A 23,796-nucleotide genomic window follows, 5' to 3' on the forward strand; every position below is an offset into this window, starting at 1 on the left:
CAATCATCTAATCATGATTGATAGCACTTAAGAAACAAGAGGAGAAGCCGAGAATATTACAGCAACCTGAAGGCTTTTACACATCTGTGAGCAAATAGAATCACTGAAGAAGATATGAATCATAAATCTTTACACATATATGTAATCACCCGTATATGAATAAATATTTACTTTCTTCTCAGCTTCACCCGTCTCCTGAAAACAATCTGAAATACATGCGAAATGACCAAAAGCCAACTCCAGAATGAATAACGCGAAGGTTAAATAATACTTCAACACTTCACGCAAATACCACTAAAGACGGCGGTTACAAGAAATACGATACATGAACCGAGCCACCAAGGCAAAGAGAAACTGAAACTTGACGGATAAAAAACGCATTTCCAGCTAATACTCAGGTCGGTGACGGCATACATAGAACCCGATACATATACAGCTAAATGAAGTAAATAAAGGATTGACAGATTACAAAAAGAACAAATAATAAAACAGTAATACAACCAAGTAAATAAAATGAGTCTCCTGCAGCTACAACCATTAACAGTATACACATAAATATATCCCCATATATCTACTATATATATGCGGAGATGTGTGTATACCGATCTATGGCATAAGCCCTATTTTCATAAGAAAATGACTTAATGCAATTTGGAACTCATGAAGCAACTGGTTGTAAGTAAAGCTGAATTCTATTTACGATTTCTAACTTAAACAGTGCTGATTTTGTTTCACAGTCGCAAAGATTAGGAACAAAAAGATAGAAAAGAAGATTTAACTTACTTACAGATACAAAATACATAAAGGAATCTCTGTATGTATACATATAGATGTATTCCCATACACATATGTATCCATCCATTGAGCTGGATTTGAACTCAGATTTACTGGTTTTGATGTAACTCCATTTTTTTTTCATGATAAAATCAAGTATAAGATACTCTATTTCTGAATAAACTTGCAGAATTAGATAGTATATGTATTATGAATTCAGATATACACATACATATGTATATATTTGCATCCACATTACATAAAAGAGATATGCAGATTCAGATCTGTAATGTCCCCATCCTAGTCACAGACAGTGGTTTGAGGAGTTAGCCTAATTTTTGACCCTTGTAGGCTAATAGGGTATGGATAAGGGGGTCAGTGATGCAGTATCTTGAGGAGTAGTCAGTCTATGTGTTCTAGTTCAGTGTTGAGTTCAGTTTTGGTATTCGTTTCATCAGTTTCTGACATCATATGAGGATTTCCTATTTTTTAGGGAAAAACTGCTTAAAATAGACTTGGTCCTATTTTCACCGGCATGGCAAACTATGGCCCCAACTTCTGACGGATCAAGTTTTTGAGTGATAACGAGGGAGATATGAATTTTTAAGTGGTTCTCGCAGGCTATTAATTTTTTAATGAAATATTAAAATAAAATCATAAAGTGCATCACTTAAATTTATTTAAGTGAAAATTTTATATCTCCTAAGTTGGGAACCCTAAAAGCAAGTTATGATTTTTAAAACCCTAATTGCCAAAAATCGCACCTTTTGGGTATTTAGGCGGCCAAGATGAAATTAGACCTCATTAATTGGATATTGAGCATTTGACATTTCTTCTGAGCACTTGGCTATGGTGGCTAGGGTTTGGACCTGTTTTGGAGAACGTGCATTCTTAAGAATTCAATGGCTTTGAGATTGTGAAAGAACAATCAAATTGTTGCAGCTTGGTTGGCTTCATTTAGAAGTCAAATTGGATCGAATTGGAGGCAGATTTGGCTGCTTACAGGGCAGATTTGTTGTAGGTTTTCTATTTGCTGTTATTGCTGATCATTTTTCTGTGGTTTGGAAGTCTCTTTCCCAAACACACAGCTTGCTTATTAATTGGCGCCATCTTCTTACTATTTGGGTGTCTTATTATTAAATAAGAGCAAATCTGAATTGTTTTTTCAGAATAAAAATCAGAACTTTGTAAGTTGCTGGTTTGAATCTTATAATTTCAATAAATTGGCTAAGGACCTACGGGTATGCTTCTAAATTCTCCAATTTCTTGTTTCAGCTGATTAATTTCATGTGTTCTTTCAATATGTATTGAAAATTAAAGGAACCCCTTCTGCAACTTCTGTCTATTTCTGAAAAACCATCTCTAACAATAAAAAACACACCAAAAAAAATAAAAATTACAGCAGAATGAATTGAACCTTCAAGGGTTCATCACAAGATCGATTTAAATAAAGATTGAGACTTTGTACAGAACATTGCAAGAATTAATAAAGATAGATCTACATATGATAATACTCGGATCTGGTAATGCTTTAAACCGAACAGTTCACAGTTTTCAGCTGAAGCCAAAGAAAGCTCTTTACTTGTCTGTCAAATCTTCATATCACTGCTTGCAGTTAGTGATTTCTGTCCATGTGAATGAGGTTGCTGTGTATTTAGCTGGATTCTATTGATGCCTCCAATCAATCAATTTGCTCCCCATTGTGTATTCTTGGGCTGTGTGTCATGCCCCCTGCATACACATTGGCAATGACCCGAATGAAATGATAGAAGGACATCCAATGCATTTGGTTCAGCAAATGACAAAACCGTGTTAAGGATATTAATCACCACATATTAAGAAGGGCAACAAGTGCGATTTCTTAAGGTAATGATTTAGTCTCCCAAACGGTTGGTGAAAGTAACAAGTTAATCAAGAAAGCAACTATTAAGACATTAAGAGAGATGCCACTTTTGAAGGGAAAGATCCGTCCCGACTCCCAATTGACATCCATTCAGCGATGAGATACAAAATAAGAAGTCACAATGGAGAAAGAGGCATTAGAAAAATCATTAAGCAATTGGGAAATACAACTTCAGAAAGATAGCAATCAAATATCTCAACATCAGCTAAGACAAACATAACTTCAAACACAACAGGTATTACACAGGAAGCATATTTGTTGTGACCTTTTTCACACATCGCCCCATTGCAAATGGGGACCCCCCCCCCCCCCCCCCCACCCTTTTTTTGTTGCTTTTTAGGGTTTTGCTTTGGCGTCGCAACTGCTAATCGCCAATCTTTTTGCAAATGAGGAGTTAGAGTTTTTGAGAATTCATCCCAAGCCAAGTTGAGAAATCATGCTCAAAATCATGTATGAATGTTTTCAAAGTGCTTAGAAGGTCTGAAGGACAAGGATCACAATTGCTTTGGGTCATTTCTGACAACTTTCTATTTTTAGAAATTTCTGCTTCTTTGAAAGTTGAATCTGGGTTTTGTTCCTAAGATCATTTCATCTCTGCCCATGTTGTGGGAATTTGAAAATCTTGTTTCTAGGTATAAAAAGCAGGGCTTCAAAATTTTGGCTTTTTTTTGAGATTAGGGTTTTGTTCTTTAGGTCATATCAATGATGCCCATGTCTTTAGATTCGAATTTTTTTGCTTCTAAGTATAAAAAGCAAGGGTTTGAAATTTTTGCTTTTTTATGAGATTAGGGTTTTGATCTTCATGCCAAATTATTACTACCCATGTTCTCATATTTCGAAAATGAGGTCTCCAAGTGCAAAAAGAAAAGTGGAAACCCTAATTAGGGTTTTGTTCCAGATGAACCAGCATGGTATCAACATGGCATGAACACTGTTGATCAAGTATAGAGGAAGAATTTCGGTATGGCACATTGAAAATTTCGCCTAAGTTGGCGAAGTAAAAATGGTAGATGCTTAGACAAGCTCGTCAAGGCTCAAAGTCAGACAAATGGAATGACTGATGATCAATCAAATTTGCCTAAGGATGTCAAGTATGGAAGATGTTTAGGCAGGATCAATGTCCGCCAGAGCATAAGAAAGTTGTCCTAGACTCAGTCAGACTCACCTTATGATCAAGTAAAATTGTTCGACAGATGGTAAACTCTTACCAATGGTTAATTAACTCTTGGCAAGAGTTAGTTAAACTCCTACTTGAGTTTATACCATGTTAAAAACAAAAATAAAATAATAAATAAACTGAGGCATGCAAGTGCAAAGTAAGTTGGAAAATAAATTTGGCACATGAAATAAATTAAAATTATTTTCAAGGATTATTTTTCAACACTTAGAATTATTTCAAAAAATGATTCAAGAATTTTGGAAATTAAAAGAAAGTTCTAGAAGATTCCTTGATAAAGATGAATTTGAGAGATAAAATAAAACTTTCCATTTTGGAAAGATTAAAACAAAAAAACACAAAAAAATAATAAAATAATTTGAAAACAAAAATAAAACTTCTAAATTTAAAAATCCTAGACTATATATTTTCAACCAACTCATTTTCACAATTCATTATTCAAGTCGAGAATTTGGAGAGCAATAAAGAAGAAGTTTTCTCTCAAAATTTGTGAATTTTGGAGAGACTTTCTAGAAGTGAATTCTTCTAAGTGTTAGAAATCAATAAATTAAGTGCTTTTTTCGATTTTAAGACATAATTTTAGAGTTGAAGGTAAATTTCAGTCATAAAGGGGACCTAAAATCTGAATTTTCTTACCTTCCTGTCTTATTTTATCAATTTCTTGATCAATTCCTTCACTTTCAGTCTGCTTTTTCGCAGAAATTTAACTTTTTAATAGGCTGAAAGTAAAATTTTCAGAAAAGAGGATTAAAAATCAGAGTTAAAACCTGAAAATAATATTAAATTTTCATGTGTTTTTGCAGGTTAAGGCAGCAAAGTACCAATAAAGTTCGCTAGCCATAAAGAAAAGCATGATGGGAATTGATTAGAATATGGCGATTATACTTCTTCCAAATCCACCATGATGAAGACCAATTAAGGTTGGCAAGAGGTTTTCAAATTTCACCCAGCCTAAGGGAAATATGAGGAAGGTCACGACAAAGAGCAAACACAAATTGACAAAGCCTTTGCCAAGTCTGCTATGTCTAAGAACTATCGAAGTCCACCATGAACATGTCAAGACATCATCCAAGTTCGCCAAAGTTGGAGCATAAGCCTATGTCCAGAATTTGCCAAAGGATGAGCAAAGTAAGCAACTTCCAAACATGATAGAATTTGATCAGATTATTAGACTTCAGACATAGACGACAAAATTCGCATGGAGATAGGAAACAAAGCATTCGAAAAAGTTGACGGAAGCACTCAATAAGTTCGACATGTCCAAGACTCATCCAAGTTCGTCATAGACAGCGAATTAAAAGATAGTAGATTGGAAGTTTGATGAGCACAAAGACAAAGTAATATGTCTTAGCATATTCCAATCTAAGTCCGCATAAGAAGGAATGACTAATGATCTCCCAAGAACAAATCATTCATGTCCAAGATTCAAGAAAGTCCGCCCTACCAGGATTAAGGAAGAATGTTATCCAAATTCGCTGAGGAATAAAGCAAAACAAACTGTCTAAACTTCCAAGCAATCAGGTTGGATAATAAAAAGAGAAGGCTTGGAGAATGATCTTCCAAGCACATGACATGGAAAGAATAAATAAAGCCTAGTGATCAGACCTCCAAATCTGATCCATGAAGACAGGGCAATCCAAGTTTGCCTTGGAAGGAAAAGATTAGCCAAGGTTTGTCCAATAAAATAAGACACAAATTGAAACTTGTTCAAGGATGTGTAAATTCGGCCTTGCCAAGAGGAAATTTGCTAAGCAAGCATAAGGATGGCATGTATCTTCCAAGATCACCATAAATCAAGATCAAGGAAAATTGGAAAACAAATTGTTTGATCATATTTCCAAATCTGCTAAAGACAAGAAGGCTCATGACTATCCAAACTTTTCCAAATCCACCAAACACAAGGAGATGATTTTTCGAACTCTTTCCAAGGCATAAAACAGATTAAGGCAAATTAAAGGATGATTGTCCAAGAACATTCAAAGTCCAAGGGCAAACAAATTGACACGAAGCATGCCAAGGCATGGAAGAAAGATTAAAGCATAAACAAAGGTTGGCTGGACTTCATCCAAGTCTGCCATGCCAGGAAGAAATAAATTTGACAAGACAAGCACATGAAACAAATTCTACTCCAAATTCTAGGCATCAAGAAGTCCTCTGGCTTAGTGGAAATTCTAGATTTCTTGAAGTATTTCATCTCTTGAAGAGTCGAAGACAAGCTCCCAATCAAATGATGGCAAGAAGACTATTCCAAACAAATTTCCATACTTAGGCAATTTTTCGGCACAAATTGAAGAATTCAAAGAGAATATTCAATTGTTCTAAGTCAGCATGTCCAGGTTCATTGAACACACTGCCTCTCAGTAGAAGAAGGGGTTGCAATCCTTAAAAAATAGCATCTTGTGCCACTTGTCTCTCATCCGACAGATATTTGACCTATTTTGGGAAACTTTGATTGGGGTTAGGTTGTTTTAATCTTGGCCGTTGATTGGAAAGAAATTTTGGCCATTGAATTGTAATTGGGGAGCTTATAAATTGAGCTCGCCCCTCATTTGTAAATCATGGGAGCATGTTGCAAAACATGTTGAGATAAGCAATTGTTGCTTAGGATTGCCAAAATAATAAGTAATACATTGTTCAAATTGATGGTGATTATTTTTCTAATTTTGGAGTTTGCATGGTTTTTTTTTATTTTTATTTTATTTTTTAGGTGTAAACGCTTTTGACCTGGAGCTATGAACCAGTGAGGTGACAAATGGGGGACCTCATCCCCACACTTCACTTGTACAAATCCGCGAGCACAACGGCCCAACGAAGACACAAGGCCTTGCGAGCACAAAGGCCCAACAGGGATTTGAACCATGGTGGCCACTTCACCAACGAAGTGTTTTAACCACGACACTACATGCCTGCATAGTTCTTATCCCTCATCATAGTTTATATTTTATTTCATGTATAAGATGGATGGAGGATTTGATAGTTTAGATTGGTGAAACTTTTTGCTCATACTTTTGTTGGATGGATGATTTTCATTCAATGTGTAAAGTTTGCCTGAGTTTTTGATGTGGATGCTTAACTTCTACTTTGAGTAATATTGTTCAATTGTTGGTATTATTCATAAGTGTGAAAATCTTGAGCACAACCTTAGAAGATTGCACATACTTTGCGTAGTTGTCCTAAGTGTGGCGAAACAAAGTGTTGTTATTAGCTTCACCCAGTCTTTACCGTCTCTTGATTCTTAGGAATAGATTAGAATCTATGTTACTCGGGGACGCATCCCCAGTATGTTTTTCAGGCGTCCCCGTTTTAGGGACGTCCCGAGGACGTCCCCATAAATTCTGCATATTGACATTGAATTTTGATAAAGAATTCTATGAGCAATTTGACTTGACTCTCAATTTAATAGAAATTTGGCATAAGTACTTTGCTAGTTCTTATATGTTAAGGTTCTATAATGGATATGTGCATGCTTTATCCATGTTTTTGTATGAATATTTTAAATTTCCTTATATATTTTAATTTTTCCTATTTTTATATAGCTGTCCCCTTTCCTGTCCCCTAGCCATCACCAAAATTGGCAAAAAAAATCATCATCCCGGAAACGCGTACCCCTGCCCCCTGCCGTCCCCGTCTCGGAACTCGGGGTAACATAGATTAGTATTTCTAAACCTTATCTCCTTTTCAGTTTTCTTGAAGTCCATGATCCAAGTCCCAGATGATAGAGCTTCATTGTCTAAACCTCCATTGTGAATTGAACATGCCAAGCGTAAGTCCCTTTGTGTATTACTAGCATATCACAACGCCCATTGAGCTTATCCGCATTTCAAGACCTGACAAAAGAAACCTTGGAATCGCCATATGATCTTCTCGCAATCTTAACATAAGTGGTGGTTTTTCAAGAGAGGATATGGTGTCATTGGACATTTTATTCTAATGTTCGGTACATGATAAAACGTACACCAACAAGATCCAGCACCAGCAGAATTTCCTCCAAGTCATAGCAGACCAATTGGTATAATTAAGTTACTGTGGTAGGCAGAAATGATCTAAACATCTAATGCATTTAATGATATGACTACAATGATCCATCATGTAGGGTAAGGAAGGAAGAAACCTGGAATTAGGGAGAACAGCTATTAGGCACCCTACTGCACTGTGAAAGGGAGAGAATGGCTAAGGGCACCCTATTGCCATTTCCCTCCCAATCCCTACATTGAGGGACTGTTAATGAACTTAAGGATCTCTAGCCATGGATGTATGGAGGAGGATTGCATGAAGGGAGAGAACAGCTATTTTAGGGCACCCTACCATGCCTCCTTACTCCATGTCTTCCATGACTGAGATTCCCATACAAATCAGACTTGCTGTGTAATGACGAATATACAATTTCCATGCTCTAAACTTAGAATTATTCATGAATGATGTCTGCAATATTATCTAACCCTAAGGTTTATCATATTTATATGTATATGTGCATATGTTTTTCATGTGGTGATTGCAAGATTAAGATAGAGGATCACATTCTTAAAGAGAGATTTATTTGGTAAAATGAAGCCCTAACCCTAATTTGTTGCAATTGTGATTTTAGGGCAAATTCTAGGGTAAATTAGGAAGGGGACATCACATTGTGTGTGGATATTGGTTTCAACGCTATTTCAATGTCGCGTTCAATGCTGATTCAATGCTTTGTTTATTGCTGTATCCATGCATTCCTTTGTCAGAAGGCTAGTTTGATCTCTTTTATAGAGATCTTCTCCTATTCTTGCCATTGTCGTGGCTATTTCTGGCTCCTTCTGACTGCTAACTGTTCCCATCTTGTATTGCATGCCCTTGCATTTATCTCCTTCAGTTTAACTTGAGTTTTCTTTCATTATCGATTTCATAACAGTGTTAATTTCTTTTGCTATGTTTAGTTTTGTAGTTTTCAACTTAAGTTTGAGTTTCGGTTACATAACGTGGCATTTGAAGTATGCAAAGGAAAGCATATCGATTTCTTTAGAAAAAGTTTGCATTGTTTATAGTTTTATAAAAAGTCATTTTGTTTTAAGATAAAACATGCAATTTATTTTAGTTTTTAGTTTTTATTTTTAACTTTTAGTTTATTTAATTTTTGTTTTTATTTAAAACATGCTCTTTTTTAAATAAAGACAATAATATATTATAATTTATAATATTTAATTTAGAACTAAGAAATATATGTATTAAAATTTAAATCTTTAATATATTTATTAAAATTAAAACACAAACAAATCTTAATCTTTTTTTTAAATATGTCATTTATGTAATTAAGAAAATGTAAAATGCACAAACATCATTAATACAATAGAGTCCTACGTGAGTGTGTGCATCATACACTGGGTACCATCATGCATATTGTTGCCAAATGGCTAGGTCATTTCTACCTCAGTCAAGTTCTTGTATTCAACGTATATCTGCACTCTCCTGCACTTAGATTCACATCAGTAGCTCAATTCCGTAAATCATAGCAGAAGCACATGTGAGACTAAACTCATAATCACAACATGGTAATTGACATCATTTCCATTTCGATTTAATTTCTATACATTTGAAATTAAACATCGAATTTACCAATCACACATATAATTAAACATTTAATCAAGCACATAAGGTGATGTCCAATAGTTTCATCAAATATATAAGAAAAAGTAAAGGTAGCAAAGATTGAGATGTGACATGACCTCTTAATAGGGGCTTTGTTGATTATGTTGGCTGATGTTTGGCTAATACATCTAGGAGGCTAATACATCTAGGATCCATGATGTTGATATCATCCATTGGATCCTCCTGAAGACAGCAACCTTGCCATTATGGAAGTGTAGTCCCAAATAAGTGATTTAGGACTCGAGTTCTACCAATGGGTCTAAATCTTTGGTTGGAGTATTTCTTTTCCCACTTGAATTGATGTTTGTCCTATATGGACATATGTCTACCTTATTTGGATGGATGCCTATCTTGTCTGGATGGATTACTTGATTATACAGTTGAATGAACACATAAGAACTTAATAAATGATTAAAGTTGTAAGAAAAAAAAATGGTGAGAAGTTCCACCCAGCTTTTTTCGGTTGGTTGCAGTGTTAGGATTTGCTGATCATTAAATGTCTGCTGCTGTCTATAGTTTCTTCATTTTTTTCAGTGACAGTTTTCAGCCATCTGAAGGAGTGTTAAATAGCAGAAGCTTCAATCTTCTCATTTTTTGCCATGGTTGATCGCAGTTTTGTAAATGTATTTTTCAGACTCTGTGAAGGGTTTTGTAACAGATTCACTCACTTTGATATCCAAAAAACCAATTTCAATTGCTAGGATTTGGAAGTATTTTGTTGCTGATTTATTGATGAAAAGGGAGGTTTTCAAGGGCAGCTTTAAGGAGAGAAAATCAGTAATTTGCCATAACAGTTCTTTAAGCCTTCTCCATCACATACTTCTTTATCATTGTTGCCAGACTTCACTAGTTTGCTGATCTGAACAAGCAGTCAAGGTTTCAGTGTCTTTATCTGTCAAAGTTGCAACATGGAAATTGTTTCAAAATCATGAAGGCCATTCAATATGTCAGTTTGCTATTTTTAGCAATGGTTAATTCTGGCATTATATTTTTGGACAATGAATTGCTGTGTAATGTGAAGTCCAACGGGCTCATTGACTTCCCCTTCACATTCTACGTTTGGATTCTTTACTTTACACTTCCCCCAAAAGACTCCTATATATTTTGGGGATTGATTATTGTAAGCTTCTTGAGGAAGAACATTGTATCTTTTGCTCCTGTTCACAATAAAGATATTGTGTGTGCCTTTCCTGTAGATGTAGCCAAATTGATGAACAATGCAATCTCTGTGTCATTTTATTTTGTGCACTCTGTTTTATCTGCTCTGTTTTGTGATGTTTAATTCATATTAAAATTGCTCAATTATTTAATATGAATGAGGGCCTATTTTTAGGCTACTTTAGTCTGAAGTTATTTTATTTTAGAATAGATATGTCTTAAAGTAGCTATATCTCTGCGCTTTCTGTAGATTTTGGTGGTTGCTTTAAAACTTTAATTTTCGAGATGTTGAATTATTATTTTTTAATCCCTAAAAGCATATTCATTGTGACTTATACATAAGTGCCTTGGGAACAAATATTCCAAAACTGTAGTTTAACTGAGGCTTATGCTGCACAAATTAAATTATCATACATGTATTTGATCTGAGTCTTTATTTGTGTGCTCGTGCAAGATTTTATTAAGTGTATCATACTGAAGAACAGTGCTGAGCTTTGTATCAACACTGCCATTCATCCTAATAACTTGCTGTGCTTCTAAGGTTTGTTTTTTTGAGAATCACCTTGAGGTTGAATAATGTACCCCATGGGTTTGAACCATAGTTACAAGACTCGAAATTGGCTTGGACTTGGCGAGGGTGACTCGACTTGGGACTAGGCAAAAAGACTCGGCACAGACTTGGCAAGTGAAAAACCCAAGAAATTTAGAGTTTTTAAAGGATTTAAAACTGGTTTCATGCACCTTTTATTAAAAACTCAATAACATCATCAAATAGAAGCTCATTTGATCACATGCACAAGTATAGATCGATCACATAAGTACAAACACAAATTGTAGTTGAAGGAAATAGCACACTTAGATATATAAATTTTGTCAAATGTATACAAAACCCATGGAATATGAGATCCATGACATCAAATGTTCCAAACAAATATCAAAACAATAACTAGAAGTCTATGGCTTAGAGGAGCTTGCTTCCCTCCTACGAAGGCATCTAAGGTAGGTCCTCGGTGATGTAGCAGCCATGATATTTTTTAACTGTGAATATGCAGAGATTTTTTGCAACAAGGGATCTGTATTACGTAGATTTTTATGATCATGATTCATCATTGGCCTATTACTTGCTTAGCCTTATAGTTTGATGGGGGTTTGGGGGCAACACCAAAACGAGCCTGAGGGTAGCACCCCTCGTGGGGGGTCTGAGGGTGAGATTGAGGTAGGTCTAGAGTTTAGGGCAGATAAAGTGAGTGATGGGGAGAGAGATAGGTCTAGAGTTTAGGGCAGATAAAGTGAGTGATATAGAGAGAACGGGAGAATGCTGATAGGAGCTTACGGATTACTGAAATTTGACTAAATCTGAAAATTGATAAGATCTTCTAAAATCTAGAATTTGCATTATAACTCTTAGAGATTGGAAACCACTCTCAAACATCCTGCCAATATATACATGAAATATAACTTAAAGTATAAGTCTAAGAGAATGAGGCTGACTTGAAGACAAAGATGGGGAGTTTAATATTATGTTATGTATGTTCTAAGGGCATGTCATAAACCAAAAAAGCATTTAAATATTGAGATTTAAAAAGAAAAAAATCGAGTCTGGTCGAGTCTAGGAGACGAGACTTTGTAATGTCCCCGATATGGAGCCAAGGAAAAAGCTAAAGTGAAATTCAATTACATTTAATTATTCATATTCAATCATTAAATGGGGGCCACTTAAGTAATAACTTCATCATTCCTAGGCCAACTCATCATGGTGGCCAATTAATTATTGTTAGGCACATATTATTAAATGCCTAAGTCGCCAAAATCAAAGAATTAGAGGAAGAAATCGATGGCTTTTTGGCAGAAGATTTTATATATAAAGGCATCGATGGGGTTTAAGCTTCATTCTTGATCATTTGAAGTTTATGTTTTCTCTCTGCAAATTGTTTGAGCATCAGGACAAAACCCCTGAAGTTCCCTGTTCTGGACGCAGCCCCAGAGCAGTCTATCAGCATTACAATCTTCAATTCAGTCTTTAATTCCAGCGAATAAGGAGGCGATTCAATCAGTTCATAGAGGCAGTGAAATCGGAAAGTTACAAATCAAGGGTTTGATAGGTTCGATCTGCAAGTTTAGCTGCAATTTTTAATCAAATCGCAGTCCATAAATTGGTGATGAATGGTGTGATCTTCTGTCAGACATAGAGGCATCATACTTGCAAATCATGGCCCGATTCACATCTTCATGGCGTCCTGAACAGAGCATTCAGATTGCAGCACCATTGTTTCCTAAGGGAAATTGCAGACTTGCCCTTCATTAATCAGCTGTTTGGTCTTATCAACTCAGGCACTCAATGCAATTACACGGGTATGATCTGTAGGTTGTAGTTTGGTTGATTTGTAAATCGGCAGCCATGTTGAAGTCTAATAAATTTCCAGCTTAATGCTTAAATAATTTGCATGTTTCATTAATTTGCATGTTTCATTAAGACTTCTATCTTGTGTTTCCATTGCAAATCCAATTACTGTTATTGCATGCATTCAATGATCATATTCACAAAACAAAATTTTGCATTTAATTGAAACAAACACAAAAACTCCTATGAAAACTGTGGATAGATCATTTCAGACTTGGCGAGTCTGGTGAGTCCATGAGATTCAATGAGTCCCACCCAGACTTGTCCGAGTCTGAGTCCAAGCCCCTGAGACTTGTCGAGGGTCATTCGACTTGGGACTTGCCAAGTCTAGGCGAGTCTCATAAATCTGGTTTGAACCTCATGATGATTCTCAAAAATTAACTAGGCTTGGGCGATGAGGGGAAAGTTTGGAATCCAATACGCTTCTCTCAATGTCTTATCCAATTGTCAATAGCTGACTTTCCATTTCATTCCCTCTAGACTATAAAGAAAAATAATTTTCTCCATATGAGTGAACTTAGTGTCATTGGTATAGTAAACATCACAAATCCAATGGGAAAATGCCGGATCTCTTGACATGTAGTTAGTGAAGTCTCTACATTCTTTTGGAATCACTACCTGAATGTTGGCATTGTGTTGTCATTGATGTCAACCGGTATAGGATGGCAACCGGTATGGGAGATTGATGAGCAGTGTTGTCATTGATGCATACTGGAAATGGTGTCATTGATGTCATCTAGCATAATGATCATTGGAGTCATCGATACACAAGTTAGTGTTGACTTGTGTTGAATACATGGACAAGAGACTGGTATTGGATAACAACCGGTAAGTGGTATGTTGGCAGTGCATTGTTGCCAACCGACATGTGGGCAGTCAAGGTGACCTAGCATGTGGATCTGCAGGGTGAGCTAATGCAAAAATGCCAACCGGTATGATGTGTGGATGTGAAACAACAGGACTCCCACCGGATAAAGATGCAATCATCGGATGAAGAAGATATCACAGTTTGATGAGAAGACTGACAGAGAATGTGCCCAACCGGATCACATGTGCCTGTTTGATGATATGCCTGCTCAAACAGGGAAGCCAATTGGCGCAATGCCGGTTGCAGATGACGAGGATCCATTCCCACCGTTAAGTGGAGATTATCTCCTATTATGCATGGAATGCATCATAGTCCTCCGAGATAAGACAAAAGAATTGAAGGCAGGTGTTTGAAGGCTCTATTGATGTGTTTTTTATGCACATGTGAACACAGAATAAAATACCAAGGTATCTTATCCTCTCTTGAACAAAGTCTCTCACATGCTATGCTTCGCGATTAAATGAGACAACTCCAAGGTTACGAAATGTCAGGTCTTGATGTGTGGATAAGTTCAGTAGTTTGATGTGATAATGCTGGAATCACAAGGGGACTTATGTTGTACATGAATGCACAATCTTATCATGGATCAGGATAAGTATGCCGATAACTTAGGATTTGGCAATGAAGCTCCGGACTTAATTCTTACTAAAAAAAGGGGAAAAGGAATAGGGTTTAGGAAGTTTATTCTAAACCTAGGAATGTAAGAAATGATGAATGGATCTAGTGGAATCAAACGAGGCAAGGTTTCACAATCAGGTATTGACACAAGCTTAGTGCAATCGTCTAAGGTATACTTAAAGATTTTCAGGCTATCACCATCAAACATTGACACCATCTAGGTTGATGCTTGTCAAGGGATGTGTAATAGTTGAAGTTAAGCTTACTTAAAATTCCAGTTGACCACGCAAGGCGCACTTACCAGCGGCAAGAGGCTAGTGGTATGGATTAAGGATTCCACACAAATGAATTCAACAAATCTTCCACTCAATATAACACACATGAAAATAAATTCTAAACTAAAATTCTAATCTAACTTGGAGGAATTGAGAACCATGAATGCAAAGACAACATTTGAAGAGCAAAATCACCAACAATTGAACAATGATTAGGATTCAAATAGCTGTAGCATATACCAACAATTCTACAAAAACTCCCCTTTACAAATGAGAGACAAGGAGGCATATATAGAGCCTCAAAAGAAATGAATTGCTTAGATTGAGTCAAGATCAATGACCAAGATTACAAGATAAAACCCTAATTAGGGTTTGTACAACCACCATTACATTGGCCAATAAGAAACGAGGGTAGGTAAGATAAATAATATTTGATGTAGTGCCATGTGTCACCTATTTCCTTCTTGAATGAATGTTGACTTCGCACCCTTTGATTCAACGGATGGTGACTAGGATGCCATCTCAGCTTGCCTTGCACACTTAATCAATTTGCCTTGTACATTCTTTATCTTCACAATGTTTGGAATCCTTTATGATACTTTGCATTCCATCCTTATGTTAAGGAATTCCATGAATTGTTCCCTCTTTATGTTTGGAAAATTTCCCAATCTTGGAATCCTGAAATATTTCCTTCCTTGACGCACTTTGATATTGAAATTCCTTGATGTAGTTCTGGATTTCTTGATGTAAAATCCTTTGTGTTCATTTCTTGAACTTGCTTTCCTTCATTTGTTCACCATCAAAGTGAAGTCTTCTTCACGATTGATCTAGTCCTCACCTTCGCCTTTTGGAATCTCTATTCGGAAATCCCCATCCAATCTTTGAAGTATTGATCTTCCTTATCCTCATTGCGTGCATCCTACTTCACATCAAGCCCTGATCATCGTACTTCCTTTCCTTGTAACAGTCTTGCAAAACAAACAAGCATTGAATCAAACACCCATGTGATAAACTTGATTTCAACCTTGGTGGGAAATCCATCCGCATATGGACTGATCATTCCTCAAAACCATCCGCATTGTCCATTCTTCACTTGGTGGAAATTTGATGCCTATTTGGACAACTTCCTTCCTTTGTAATTCCGCCCTGCAGTGGAAATCCGACCCTCATAATTAGGACTTTGTCCTGACATTTGTCCCAACATGTGATAGGTAGTCTTAGAAAATTGTAACACCAACTTTGGAAAATATGAAGGTCAGGATTGAAATCTGGAAAATTCTCCTCAAGAAAACCGATTTTCAGACTTAGGATGAGTCTGATCATAATTGCTAAGTCTGAAGACATCCTTGTAAACTCAGAAAATCAAGTATTTGGAGCCCAAAAATGAATGTCTAGGTCTGGAAATATCACTTGGAGGTCTGAAAACACTTAGAAAGTGACTGATTTTTTATATCAAAGTTGTAATAAAAGTCTGATTTTCTGAGGACAAAGTCTGAATACGCCCTCCAATGTCTGAAAATACTCAGAAAATGGTGTATTGAAGTTTGATTTTTTGATTCTTAAGTCTGAATACACCCTCTGAAAGTCTGAAAATGGCTCCAAAAAGTCTGAAGACACTCTGAAAATGATGAATATCAATGGCTGGAAGTGGTCACAGCCATGTCACATGCTTGCACTTGAATTATTTTGACCTTCAAAACTCATAAGTCACATCTGGGCACAACTATGTGGCTGGAGATGAAGTTTCAGTCTGAAGACAACCTGGTATACTCAGAAAAATGTCAAAAATGGTGCCCGAAAGTATACCACAATTCTGAAAATGCTTGGAAAAGGGTGTGGAAAAGTCTGATTTTTAGTTCTTAAAGTCTGAAGACACCCTTCCAAGGTCCAACAATGGCTGCCCAATGTTTGAAGACAACCTGCAACTTTAATAAATCAATCATTTAAACTTGTCGCAGTCATAGGAAACACCTGTATTTGATGAATTTCACCTTCCCAAAGTGAAGTTTGTCAAATCTGGACACAAGGGGCTGGTAAAAAAATATCTAAGTCTGAAGACAAATCTGAAAATGGAGTTTTTGACTTAGATCAGCAATGGAAGCTCCACCAAATGCCCCAAAAACTCATAAGAAATGACGCCCAAGTAAAATTTTCCAAGTTGGCAAGTGGCTGGAAATGAAAATCAGTCTGAAGACAACCTGCAACTCTGGAGTTTCAGACTGTAACAACAATGGCAGCCCTTGAAAATGCATTGAAAACTCTTCCAAACAAACCTTAACCAAAATCGCCTTAGTGTGGATGAGCTGGGCAATGAAGAATAATTCTGAAAATGTGTTCCCAGCCAACAATGGAGGTCAAATCTGAAGCAAATCTCAGATTTGAAGTGAATCAGCGAGCTGGAAATGATGGCAGCCACCAAGCATGCATGAAAATCACCAAAATGTGGCACCAAATCACTCCCAAACTAAAATCGAAATTTTCCCAGCTATGGCGCCAAACAAAATTTTTGAAAATATCATCAATGGCAGCCTTGATTTGCAACAATGGAGGTCTGGAACAGCAAGCAAAAAAAAGGGGGAAAATATCACCCAAGTCTCCAAACACAAAATCGCCACTTTTCAACAAAAATTGCCAAATTTGGAAAAATCGCCAAACTTAGAAAAAATTGAAAATCTGGAACTAGTCTTTAATAGCAGCAAAGGGGAATAGATCAGCAAGCTGGAAAAAATAGAGGAGGAAAAAATCCTCAACCCAACACTTCACTTCAATCACTTGCTAAAATTCACCCAACTTGGAGAAAAATCGCCTTTCATGGAGACACTAGGCAAATTTAATAATAAAATAATGCTAAGGCTCCTCTCTTATACTTGCTTTTACCTCTCACTTTCACCACACAAGCAATGTGGGATAAAAGACTTGTATATATACTTGCTTGGTAAAAACCTAACTTGCTTCTAGAAGGTTAAAATATTAAATGATTATTGCAAGTTATTTAATTTTGCTTTTAAAATTTTAAATAATCGTTAATAATTATTTAAAAGCAATTAAAAATGGTGCTCATTTATTAAAAAATTGCAATTAAGTCCAAAATTAAGCCTCCAGGGGAAAATCGACTTGGGTTGGGATTGAAAAATCCCTTTAAAAATCATTAAAATTGTCAAAAATTCCCCATAAGGGAAAATCGACCCTAGCTTGGATAAAAATCCATGCAAAGCTTCATAAAAAATGCACACAAAAATCCCCAAGGGAAAATCGATGGCAGTCTGGATTGAAAATCCATACTCCAAACTCACTTAACTTGGAAAAATACTCCCTGGTGGAAAGTCGACCTCAGTCTGGATGAAAATCCGGACTCAAAATCCACAGTCACTTGTCACAAATATCTTGGTGGAAAATCGACTCAGGCATGGAATCATCCTTAACTTTGTCTGCACTCTTGGTGGAAAATCGATGGCAGTCTGGAAAAATCCTGACACTTAGCCAAATTTTAGCACTTCCAAGGGAAAATCGATCCAGGTATGGATAAATAGTGGGGGAAAATAGTAGCCAGTATGGATTTCAGGGGAAACCCATGTGTAGTGTGGATTTTGAGTGGGGGAATGGGTTGGGTAGTTTGGAATGTGAGGGGAAAAACATCTCTAGCATGGAATTTGACCCTTTAACCCTTGGAATATGAATTTCCCTTAGGATTTTATCATTTTAACCACTCAAAATCACTTAGAAACATTAAATTTGGACTGGACTTAGACTAATTTTCCAAAAATATGAGCAAAATGCTAGGAAATTGGAATAAAGTGCGAAACCAACTTAAATAATACCTCAGGAGCGAGAAAACAACTCCAAAAGGTCTGTGAATACCTTGGCACTTTATAATCACTGATGCGCGTGTTTAAAAACACGTTAACGCTCAAAAGGTCAACACTTAGGCAAAATTTAGGATCATTAAAATATCAACGTTAGCAACTTGATCCTATAACTTAAAAAACCCTGGACGACACTAGGCAAACACTAAGAAACTAGGCAAAACTTCTACTCTAAAAAGCGAAAAGTGGGGGTCCCCATTTGCAATGGGGCGATGTGTGAAGACGTCACAACAGGCTCATACTAGATCAACCAGTGAAACACTAAGTTGCCTTAGGTGCATGAGATCAGAGATATGCACCGGATCAGCCGGGTAGACATGATGTGTTGCGGGTACAGAAAAGGAAGGATACGTTTGTCACTTTGACAAACCAGTTGATAGGAGAACCGGTCTATTGATGAAGAAGGCAAGGTTTGAATAGTTGCAGACAAAGAATGTTGCCGGAATGAAGATGAAGTTTGGTGCCACTGGTGTGCATGGTATCTTACCAGCATACATGTAGAAGATACTACCGGTATAGATGTCAACCAGTAAGTTGACAAAGTGCAGATGGAGAAGGCTCCCAAGAGTGCTAACCGGTCTAGGTGTTCCTTCGGAAGAGAAGCAAAGTGCAAGGTTGAAGACATACTGGTTAGGGTATAACTGGCAGGGTTTGTGAACCGGTAGATGAACTTGGTTGTGTGGTTGGTCGGTTATCTTGTCTAGATCAACACAAAAGACTTAGCAGAGGTGGATGTCGACTATGATGACACGTAGGAGACAGGTGTCATGCACACTGTGGTCGGTGAGGGAGTTGGTGATTGGTCGACATTAATGTCGATAGCGTGTTTCATGGGTCGAGAGCAGAAGGGTGCGGCTCGAGACTGATTAGAGGACAAAGATCTGATTTGATGACTTCATGATCAAGGCCGAGTGTCAAGGTATTGATCAGGGTAGGTGAAGCTCTCTGTGTGATCGCTCCATAGGTGTTTGACAAGTGCAAACCGAAGGATGTGTCGTGTTTGTCAAATAGGGCAAACGTGTTCTGAACGCAGCAGGATTGGCAGAGTTTCATTGATTCGTTGTAGGTGGTCGATCTTTGGAAAGGAGATTTGATTGGATTTGGTTTGCCTCTGGGTTGATGAAGAAACCCTAGCGCGCGAGAAGTTTGAATGTCGTTTTGGCGGGAAGGCATAGTATAATTATGCAGATCAAAGACCAGATCTGCTGCTGCTGCTTGAGAGAGTGAGGCCAGTGAAGAGAGCAAATCAGTCAAGTGCTCAACGTCAATTAGAGAAAGAGACTGATTGTGTGAGAGAGAACCGGTCTGAAGAGTTCAACTAGCGAGAATGAGACAACCGGTAGCCTGCCATTGAGTTTGACAGAGGAATACACCGGTGGTGACTGAACCGGCAGAGAAGAGCCACAAAAGATTGTAGTGAAGTATCGGTAAGCTATGAACCGACAGTAATCAGATAGTAGACATCTGATTGAGTGAAGAAGACCGGTGGTGGCTAGCAGCAGTGTGACAGAGAGTAAATAGAACCGACAGAGAGCAAAACCGGTACAAAAGAAGAAGAGGTTGAACCAGTATGGTTGCAACAGAGAGTGAGTTGGAGCAGGAGACAAGGTTGCAATAGTGAGAAGGTGAGCATAGAACCGATAGAGAATGTAGAGAGGAGAACCGGTGGAGAGATTTGCATAAGAGTTACAAAGTTTTTTTGTAACAACGATATTACTTTTGTATCTGATATATGTTTATTGTAGATCATTGAGTTGGAGCTTGGTGCAGGGGTTGGTGCTCCTTGGGTTGGTGCCCAAAAATTAGGGGTTGGTGCTCCTTGGGTTGGTGCCCTAAAGAAGGAGTGGTACTCCTTGGGTTGGTGCCCTAAATGTTGTAACTGAGATTTTCATTGTGAGGCTGGATTGGAGCATTAGTCTCCAACAACACTTCTCACCGAGGTTTTTTCCCATCTTGGGTTTTCCTCGTACATCTGGTGTTATGAGATGTCCCTTTTGTGTGTGGTTGGATTTGTGTTATACTCCCATTTAACCGGTATGTCTACTTTATGTTAGATCTCTAAATCGGTATATACACATAGGATAGAAAAAGGAAAAGATTTGGAAACCACCGATACACCCCCCGTGGCATCTTGTGTTCAACACCTAATCACCTTGGCATTTTGTTTCTTTTTGTACAATTGGATGTAGCTATTCTAGGCAGTTTTAAACTTTTAATTCACCTATCCTAAGCTGGAGTATTATAGAAGTTCAATGCAGGAATATGTAGATACAATAATTATGGAATATGGACATAATTCTCGTATTGGCACTTGAGCCTACATTATCCCATGTTTTTGGTAAATGAGAATGTTAGCGGATGCAGATGGTTATTGGTGACGTGTGGAGATCCCCATATTTCAGGGGATGGCATGGGATGATGGAATCCTTGACATGATTAGTTTCATATCAAAAATGTATTTAAGAAATTGAAAAAGATGTCTATAAATTTTATTATTAATTAATACAAAATTAATGACTAACCTTAATTGAGGGTCCTTCACAAAGGTTAAATCCTCTTGTAAATGCAAAGAATTGATTTTTTCAAATGTTAACAAGACTCCGGGGGTATTCTGGAAAATTTTGGACATTTTGTCAAAGTGTTTAATTTCACTTTCAGGAAAAATAGATGCTCAGGTTGGAAAATTAGGAAGCCCAGGTAGAGGTTCGGGTTTGGAACTGGTTAGGGTCCAACCAAAATAAAAAATAGAAGGATGGAAATCAGTTTTACTCACAACAAAAACATTTTAATCTTTTGTGCAATGTTGAATGCCATGTTTTTGATACCCTGTGTACATAGTCAATCTACCCCTCTCCAACATGCTGTGGATACTCACAATGTAAGGGTTATGTGTCACATTCTCAGGGGTGGCTACCCAGGCAGCCCTGCCTTAGGCTTTACTATTTTCTCTCATTTTTAAACTATAGATAATAGTCATTGCCCATCTTAAAAAATCATAGTTTGTCTACTCCTTTTTTCTAGTGTGTTGACTTCTGTCTTGTTAATGTTATTAATTGTTGGACCAATGGTTATTTGCAATTTTGCACTGATTGTTTTACCTGTCGCCTTTTGGCAGCATATACAGTAAATGCTTGAGGGCTTTTCCACCTTGCCTTAAAAAGAAAACTATCATAAGACAGGTAACACAAACCATTCTTTTGTTATTTTACGGATAAGTTAATGATAATATGTTTGTCTTCTTGTCTATGAATTGTTGGTATATTGTGTACTGTTCCTTAATTTCCTATTATCAATTCCTGTCAAGAAACATGTACGTAGGGCGAATGTATCTATTTTTGATGAGGAACAAGACATTCTTATTGTTGATACCCTTCCCAGAATAATGCAGATAATTTGGCTGAAAGGAAAAGATTAGAGAGCCGGTTGGAACCTTGGATCCTTCGGGAACTGGAAGCGATCCTGGGAGAACAGGATCTAACAATCCTTGTTCACCTTGTATTCTCTCTTTTGTTTGCAAGCCTTGGAGAAAAAGCACAGAAACAGAACATGGATTTGATGTGCAGTGAAAATGAATTTATCTGTCAATTAGAGCCTTTTCTTGGGGACAAGGCATCTCATTTCTGGCATGAGCTGAGGTACATATATTCACCTTTGCTTGGGAAGTAACAATCTGCTGAATAATGCAATAAGACGTGTTTTTGTAAACATTGTGCATGGTGACGTTTTGTGCTTGCTCTTTGATGCTTTCATGTTGCAAAATCTAATGGGAAACCCTATATAGATGCTTTGCAGAGTCTCCTTTCACAATGGGTGCTTATGATTCTGTAGTAGAATATCAAAGACATCCTAATTGCATAAGTGGAGAGTGAAGATATGAGTACCTTATATTTGAGTTGCAGCGACCAGGAGGAATGAACATTTGTTTACAGAAAAACAACTTGGCGGATTAATTGTACAAAAGTTGCCATTGTGCTAATTTTTGTGATTCAGCTGTCACACATCATCATTAGCACAGTTAATTTCTCTATGTATTATGAATGTAAAGTAAATAATGTTAAAAAATAAAATAACTTGCAAGTTAAAAAAACTAAAAATAATATCTCTTGGCTTTTTTTAGATAGATTTATTTAAGATATCTATGCTAGTTATGAGCACAGTTAATTGTCTCTATGTAGTATGAACATCTCTGAGTCCACTCTGAAACGTTAATGCACGTGGTTGTCTAATTCTTTTACCTGGTTGTGGTACCTTTCTTAAATGCAAGAGTCCCAAAATCAAAGGAGCTTCCTTTGTTTATTAAGCTTCTGTTAATTTTTCTTTTTTGACGAATCCATAGGGCCTGTCTATACGTGAAACAAGATCCACCTAACAACAGTATAATTTGCAAAGTAATTTTCTCTCCTGTCTATCATTGCCCACGAATATGGTAATGTATTTGTCAACATATATTACTGAATGTAGTCTGCATATAAATTTCAATTTCACAAGAATATGCTGATACGCTTACTGGATTTTTTTTGTTGTGAAAATCAATAGGTTTTATAGAATCCCCACACAAAAAGTGGCACAAACCACTCGGGACAGGCACTGAAGTGAAAAGCAAAATTATACCTGGCAATTGTGTTCCTCTAGCTATTCTAGGCCAGTGAACTTTCAATTTTAAGGCTTAGCTATAGCCAAATCCAATGTGAGAGGAAAGACTAGCCAATCACCGTACATATAATGATTGCTATCATCTGCTCCATTAAAACTCCTGAACGGATACCGAAGCAGGTGTTACAAGGCTTAACCGAGTGTAATCCAAATGGCCCCTTGAGCCATATTTCTTAACTGAGTATAGTGCCCACAGGAACCCCCTCTGAATCTATATTCACCTCACTTATTGATATAGCCTAAGCGGACATCAATTGATATAGAATAGTATTAGTTATCATAATCTTTGTCATTGCATAGGATTATGATTTCTTCTTGAACTGCATTATGACAATATAAGGTGTATTCATGCGTTGCACCATCCCAAGGTTTCGTTGTCTATTTCCTAAGTCGGCCAACAAGGCAGCGGCATTACTATCTCCGAAAATATGTGAGGTCCTTACATCTTCAAATCTTTTACACAGGTTGCTGGCTTCCTTGATTAGAG

The 23,796-nt window shown here is 37.0% G+C and overlaps 1 protein-coding gene across 3 annotated transcripts in view; it reads left to right on the plus strand.

Moving 5' to 3' along the window:
* LOC131078083 (uncharacterized) overlaps nucleotides 1-22,935 on the plus strand; it is a 45,258-nt gene extending 22,323 nt beyond the window's left edge. For 2 of the 3 annotated variants that reach the window (XM_058015724.2, XM_058015725.2), the window contains 3 exons: nucleotides 21,772-21,835; nucleotides 22,035-22,291; nucleotides 22,438-22,935. In XM_058015724.2, coding sequence (XP_057871707.2) covers nucleotides 21,772-21,835; nucleotides 22,035-22,291; nucleotides 22,438-22,525 — 409 coding nt within the window. In that variant the 3' untranslated portion in view covers nucleotides 22,526-22,935. The remainder of the gene's footprint in view (nucleotides 1-21,771; nucleotides 21,836-22,034; nucleotides 22,292-22,437) is intronic. The other variant, XM_058015726.2, reaches the window with a different exon arrangement.
* The last annotated feature ends 861 nt before the right edge of the window (nucleotides 22,936-23,796 follow it).

The sequence above is a fragment of the Cryptomeria japonica genome, chromosome 9, assembly GCF_030272615.1.
Source record: "Cryptomeria japonica chromosome 9, Sugi_1.0, whole genome shotgun sequence".
NCBI classification, from domain to species: Eukaryota; Viridiplantae; Streptophyta; class Pinopsida; order Cupressales; family Cupressaceae; genus Cryptomeria; species Cryptomeria japonica.